At 40.4% G+C, this 6,622-nt stretch overlaps 1 protein-coding gene and 1 long non-coding RNA gene across 2 annotated transcripts in view; both read right to left on the bottom strand.

The window, feature by feature from the left end:
- Positions 1–1,014: 1,014 nt before the first annotated feature.
- LOC140577735 (THAP domain-containing protein 6-like) overlaps positions 1,015–6,622 on the bottom strand; it is a 150,841-nt gene continuing 145,233 nt past the window's right edge. Inside the window, exons 2-7 of the mRNA XM_072698028.1 lie at positions 3,542–3,584; positions 3,107–3,202; positions 2,590–2,782; positions 2,365–2,436; positions 1,295–1,571; positions 1,015–1,181 (exon numbers count right to left, since the gene is read on the bottom strand). Coding sequence (XP_072554129.1) covers positions 1,015–1,181; positions 1,295–1,571; positions 2,365–2,436; positions 2,590–2,782; positions 3,107–3,165 — 768 coding nt within the window. The 5' untranslated portion in view covers positions 3,166–3,202; positions 3,542–3,584. The remainder of the gene's footprint in view (positions 1,182–1,294; positions 1,572–2,364; positions 2,437–2,589; positions 2,783–3,106; positions 3,203–3,541; positions 3,585–6,622) is intronic.
- On the bottom strand, positions 4,297–5,065 carry LOC140577749 (uncharacterized). Its single transcript, XR_011981880.1, has 3 exons — positions 4,756–5,065; positions 4,463–4,574; positions 4,297–4,358 (listed from the first exon to the last, which is right to left on the bottom strand). It is a non-coding gene; the product is annotated as an uncharacterized lncRNA (long non-coding RNA).

Here is a 6,622-nt window from a genome sequence, read left to right as displayed (position 1 = left end):
ATTTTTTGTACTTAAGTATTGCAAGTAGTTTATTTTAAAATTTACTACTCAAATACTGAAAGTAAAAGTACAAGTATTGTGTTATGCAGTTATTAAAGAAAGCAGTCAAAAGACATCATATATATATATATATCAAAAACACCATTCAGCGTGACAGCCTTTATGATAGCCAGCTAGTTAAGTGAACATCGCAGCATGTTATGAACCGCGCGTACCTAATGTTAGTTAACTTATCTAGCGCTTAGGGATAGCTCAAACTGCTGTGTTTTGTGTGTTATATTATTTTTAACTTACCTTGATATGTTTCTTCAAATTCGACGGTGAATTTCTGAAGGCCATTATTTCGCAATCTTTCGGGAGGCAGAGTAAGCACTTCATTCTATATGAATTGTCTTTCACTCCGACAAATGCTAACATGGACTCTAAATAGGGCCACGGCTGGTCTTTCTCATCGCCACGATCAGTTGAAAGTGAAGGAGTTGAAGGTGGAATTTCTGGGTTTTCCATGTCGAAAACAAACTAAAGTGCTCTCAATGCAGGCAGGCAGCGCTGTCTTCTTTGATCGTCTGATTCGCTCAATGATGAGCCAGCTTATTCAAACCTGTGACAGAGCCATCTACTGCTCTGGCAGTGATAATGTGGGTTTGGAATGGTTCGTAACATTTTTATAATTGTAACGAGTAACGATGCAGCACATAAAAAATCTATCGGAGTAAAAGTATTAAACTCATCGAAAATATGTACTGAAGTAAAAGTGGAAGTAGGAGAAAAAAACAATACTCCAGTAGAGTACAGATACGGCCTTTTAGTACTTAAGTACAGTAGTGAAGTAGTTCTACTTCGTTACTATACATCTCTGCATTTGACTTTGGGTAACTTTCACCCGATCATTCCCCAGTTCGCCCCTTTAAACAACATATTTGACACCTTTAATCATCATTGCCAGCCTGTGATTTAACCATTCATGATCATTTTGTATGTAGTGCTTTATGTAATTCAGTGTTAATGTAGACATCATATAGAATACCTTTGCATTGAACTGGGATGTGGCAGGTGAATATGTAGAGTCTCTCTCAGGTAGTTATATGCCTTTGGACCATGCAGATGGAGCGTAAGGGCAAAATCTCTCTGGGCCTTGGTGTACTCTACACCCTGCCTCGACAGGAGATGAACCGGAAGATCTGAAATTCAATTAGCAAAAGTGATTCAGTAGGTCTATTAAAAGTAACTAGGAAGTCAAAAAAGAACATATAATACACAAAATATTCAATGGAATATATATTTTTTTTTTTACCTGAGTAGCATTCAAGCCTGTCTTTCAGCTCTTCGTTGATGAGATTTTTCTCCTTCAGTTCCTCCAGAAGAGCCTGCATGTTGTTCTTGGCCCTCTTCTCTCTCCTCAAGGCATTACTCTTCTCCCGCTGCAGTTTCCTCTGTCTCACTAAGGCCTGTTGCAATTTGGCCTTTATAGCCTTAGGGGAAGCAGGCAATGCATACAAGTGCTCAGTGGCCTGCAGCTTGCGCTCCCGCTTGTGCCTCAACCTCCTCACTCTCCTCTCTGCAGTTGCTCCCTGTTGTATTGGCAAAATAATAACAACTTTTTTTTCAAGAATTCAATCTTCAATTCAATCTCAATTCTGCGAGCCTGAATACATTTTTGGGTTCTACAGTTCTTCAACAAACAACACAACAGCATACTTTTAAGAAATTGTATAGGCTTCTCCACTTGTAAGGCAAAAATATGTGTTGTGGCTCTGGACACAAAATGTAAAGGTTGTCTACCCCTGGGTGTAGTTTCGATGTTCACAAATGTTTATTCATTCTAGTGTAGGAGTGACAGAGAAAGTGAGATAGCCAGTAGTTTTCAAACTTTTTTTTAACAGAGTACCACCTCAAATAATACTGGGCTCATAGACTACTAACACCATCATAGACCTTTCTGGGTACCACCAAGATAAAGGATTTAATATTACAAGTTATTACACGGCTTTTCAGAGGGCTGCAGAAAGTTCCATTCACTTGAATGGGCCTTCCCAACATTCAAGCCTATGTTAAATCTGTAATCTATTTGTTTCTCAGCAAAAGCCACGATGAATGGTAACAAATAGGCTATAGCCTAGGCTATGTAGGCTAAAGAGTCATATCGTGGAGAGTTTATTGTTTCGTTTTGGAAAGTAGCCGTGTAATAAGCGGGATAATGTATAGAACGCCGGTCATTATTGGGAATAAGTCCCTCCGCTGTGTGTCGGGGTCCTGTTCACCCTGTCGGGACTTATTTTCCCAATAATGACCGGCATTCTATACATTATCCCTTACCTATATGATGCTATCATTAGTTGTGACATTTCACTTGCAAATACTTACATCAGGCATCAAGTCCATTGGCAGGTTGTCTTCTAGTTGTCTTGAAGTTGTTGTGCTTCTTATTGCTACTGACTAAAATAAAGTAGTTTTGAGTGTCTAAATGTGCTGTAATAAACAACAAATTGTATACCTTGCAGAAACAAAAACGGATCACATTTAATCACGTGTATATTGATATATCAGTCTTATACACCTTAAATTATTTTTGGTCAGTGATGGACATACCCTTTGAAGATATGCTGGGAAGCTGAAAATGGATGGCACAACACCATCTTTAATCCGCACAGTCTGCCCGGTCCTGTCGAAGTCCTCGGTCTTGAAGTGCTCACTGCAGATCAGTGTCCTGTCAGTGGCAGCAAAACCGTCCCTTCTTAGGGCAACTTCCCACTTCCTCCTCCTCTCTCTGGATTTGGGAAACCTTACAAAAGTGAGAAATGTACCCAGATATATCAATTATTGTCAACATTTTAAATCCATCTTTCCATTTAAGGCCAAGGACACAAGTAAACACCTAGATTATCATATGTTGGGGTAACTGTATGTAAGCATGTATGTATGTACTTCAAGAATAAGATAAACACACAAACTATATTCAAACATTCAGTGATTATGTACGTTAAATAAAATATTCTAAACCTTGTGTCAACAACAATCTAGCAATACTATTATGTAATATGTACATACTTCCACTAAGTAACTAACGATTATCCTAAAAATAATTCATAATATTGTAACATCCTACAGGTGAAAGGTGATCCCTCGGGTTCTCGTTTCGAGACAAACGGCGGTTACAGCAGCCATAGGCGGCACAAAAGTCTGGCATCTTGTCAGCAATTTCCTGTAGAAATCATAATGTAAGACGTTTTAACAAACCAACCAGACAGTAAATTCAGTTAAATCATGTTTATAATGTGTGTATTATATTGAAAAGAAAGCGTAATTCTGCCTCGCCCCAAATTACTGGATAGCTAGTAGCCTAGCTAGGCGTGATACACAACTAAACTGCACGATTAAGTCAGTTTTTTTTTTCGAGGAGAAAAGCTGCGATTTCAACATGTTCAAGCATCCAGAACTATAACCATGTTAATAATGTTTGTAAGAAAACACACAGTTTGTAAATCCATCAAGATTTCAGCGAGATAAGAGTATTAACGTTTGTGCAGGTCACTTACCTTACCTCCGTTTACCTCAGGTTCGAATGATCCCGCCAGAAAGCCAGCCTGTGGTAAGATGGCCGACCTGTGCGGACGCTCTAGACCTCGTCATAACACATCTAGTCATTCTATATATATATCTATGAGTACAGCAATCCCAGCAATCCCAGCAGCCTCTACAGCAATCCCAGAAGCCTCCTCCTGATGATTTTTTTTGATCTATGTGTCTGTTTTCCATGCATACATTTACATTATTCATTCTTACATTGTATATTTCTCTTACTGTTTTTTCCACATGCTCCCCAACCAAGAATGTTATTTTTTGCAAATTAAACGATTTAAATGAAAAACCTGAACCATAACCTTTCAATAGTCTTTATTTAGTAAAAAGCTTGCAATACAGTATATGTGCAACTCAAATTTAACTACTGGCTAAATAAAACTTTAGATATTAAACAATAATATGCAGTTAAAATATATACGATTTGGAAGATAGGAAATAAAGTTACAGGAGAATTAGGCTACTGTTTTAAAAAATGACAAATTAAAGATACTGAGGTATATTATGCAGCAAAAGATGACAGGAAAAAATATTATAGGAGAATAAAAAAGTGGCTGAAATGTAATTTCATAAAATTGTTTTTCATATTTTGCCAGGCAGGAAGGAGGCATTACTGAAAGAAGCGCTGGTCCAGCCTTTTCTTCACCCCCTGAACCCAGTGAGCTCCGGGATCGACACACACTTCATTGCCCTTTTTGGTGTGAAATCCGAAAATGAAAAAAAAAATGACATGGGTCTGTTTGTCACTTGTTAGAATCCTTCTCCATATATATCTGATCCTGAAATACAAGTCAATTCTGTTATAGACATTTTGCACACAACAAACATTAAATTCCAAAGCAGTAATACTTCAAAACAGTACATGAATAAAGTAAATATTTACTTAATTCCAGGTTTACTGCAGTCCCCTCTGGTCTCTTCATATCCAGCTATCAGGTCCATCCTCAGTCTTCCAGAAAAGTATGTAAAACAACATTTTTCTGGTGTTTTGGCTTCTGGATAGACATGAAGAACAGAAAATGTATGTATAGGCTACATACAAAATATATACAGCTACTCTGAATATAAACATAAAAAATAATGCACACCAAAAAAACTCATAGTTGGGTCTGTTACCTGGTTCCCATTTAATGAATCTTAAGTCCTGATAAAAGCTGTGAGATGCTGCAGACTTACTAGGAGCCAGAGTGGAGGACAGCAGCACTGTCATCAGGAGGAAGAAGGCAGAGATCTGATCAGGACTTCATGATTCCACTGGACGTTTGTGAAGATCAGCGTCGCTTCTGCAGCTAAACTGAGGCCAGCAGAGTTGAACCACGACCTTTTATAGGGGTTGTGTGTCTGCAGGTGGCTAGAGGGGGTGGATGGAAGATTAAAGAAGAAACATTTAGCATTTAAAGCACCAAAATGAGACTGACCACAAAGAAGACGACGGGACAGAATTTTCTGGGACTGACGTCACATGGTGTCACGTCCGGGCAGCGAGCTGGCGGTCAAGTCGGCACGCAGAGCCATGACTCAGGACAGACGGGGTTTATTCCACAACAGGCAGGCAGGAACATGTGGGCAAGACATCAAACGTGACACTACATCAATGACAAATCTAGGGATGCATTCTGGGATGCATTTTCTCCCTTGTCGTGTCCGGCAGTTTAGCAAGCAGGATGTTAGTCTGGGTGCCTTATTGTGCCAACACTTTTATTTTGCCAAGTGGAGCTTCGGATTTAAGCTCCTCTTGTTACTTGAGGTATACTCTTTATTAATCATTTTTATGTCAATGCGCCACAAAGACTGAGCTGACAGGGGGGGTTAGTGGGAAAGAGATAGAGAGAGAAAGTGAGAAAGGAGAGAAAGGGGTGAGAGATAGAGGAAGTAGAAAAATAAATAAATACATAATAAAAATAAAAATAAAATAAGGAGGGGGGTCAGAGAGAGAGAGAGACAGGGAAAGAGAAATAATACATAACAAACAGTAGAACAAAAAGGAAAGAGTAATAAGAGGACAGCTTCTGCATCTTGCTGCTTTACACCGTATCATCACACCAGCTGCTGTATCTGAAAGATAAGATCCAGGGACACACACAAACAGTATACACACAAAGAAACCAGTGGTACCATTATGACATGGGAATGTGCTTGTGCCAGTATCTGCTTCTGGAATTAAATACGTTAATACCAATGAAAGAAAATAAATATATATGCATAAGCAGACCACCAGGAACACTGTCTAAATATCGTCGTACCCATATCTGCATCAGAGAGGAGGGAGTGGAAGCCACACACCAACTTTCACACACACTCTCACACACACACACACCCAGACAAGGGGAAAGAGGGATAAAATAGGGGAAGAGAGCCCTAGGCTCTCTTGTGTGTGTGCGTGTATGTGAGTGTGTGTGTGTGCCGCATGTCTGTGTGTGTGTGCATTCTAAGTGTATGTGTGTTGATATGAAAGTGTGTGTATGTGTGTGCGTGTGCATATGTACGTGTATGTGCGTGTGTGTACGCATACGTGTATGTGTGTGTGTACGCATATGTGTATGTGTGTATGTTTGTGTGTTGTGAGTGTATGTATGAGTGTGCAGGTTAATATGGAATGATTCCCAGTGTGTGTGCGAGGCCACAACAACACCGCCCTGGGGCCCGCAGACGGCCGGGAGAGCCCCGACGGGTCACGGACCCAGCCGCCCCACAGCTGCCAGGTACCCGGGCCCCCGCCACCGGACGGCTGCGCGCCCACCCAAGGAAGGCAGGGAAGGAGGCACCGGGCGCCCCCCATACTGGGTGTTTCCTATACAGAACAGCAGATATTAACATTGGCCGCATTGCATGTTTGCTATTGGCTGTTTTTCAAACCAAATGGAGCCACCTGACTGAATCAGGGGTAACTAACCTTCTAACTAAGCTATACTTGGTAGATTCTACCGTAGTCTGTGTTGAAGCCAAACTGAGCCTTAATAATTAAAGACATTCAGGCGGTTAGGTGAATGTGATATAAAAATGAATGAAGCCTGACCAGGGCTGGGAATTAACTGCAGAGAGG

The sequence above is a fragment of the Paramormyrops kingsleyae genome, chromosome 12 (genome assembly GCF_048594095.1).
Source record: "Paramormyrops kingsleyae isolate MSU_618 chromosome 12, PKINGS_0.4, whole genome shotgun sequence".
NCBI lineage: Eukaryota > Metazoa > Chordata > Actinopteri > Osteoglossiformes > Mormyridae > Paramormyrops > Paramormyrops kingsleyae.
The sequence above is the reverse complement of the archived record's forward strand: the minus strand, read 5'-3'. Positions and strand labels throughout refer to the sequence as shown.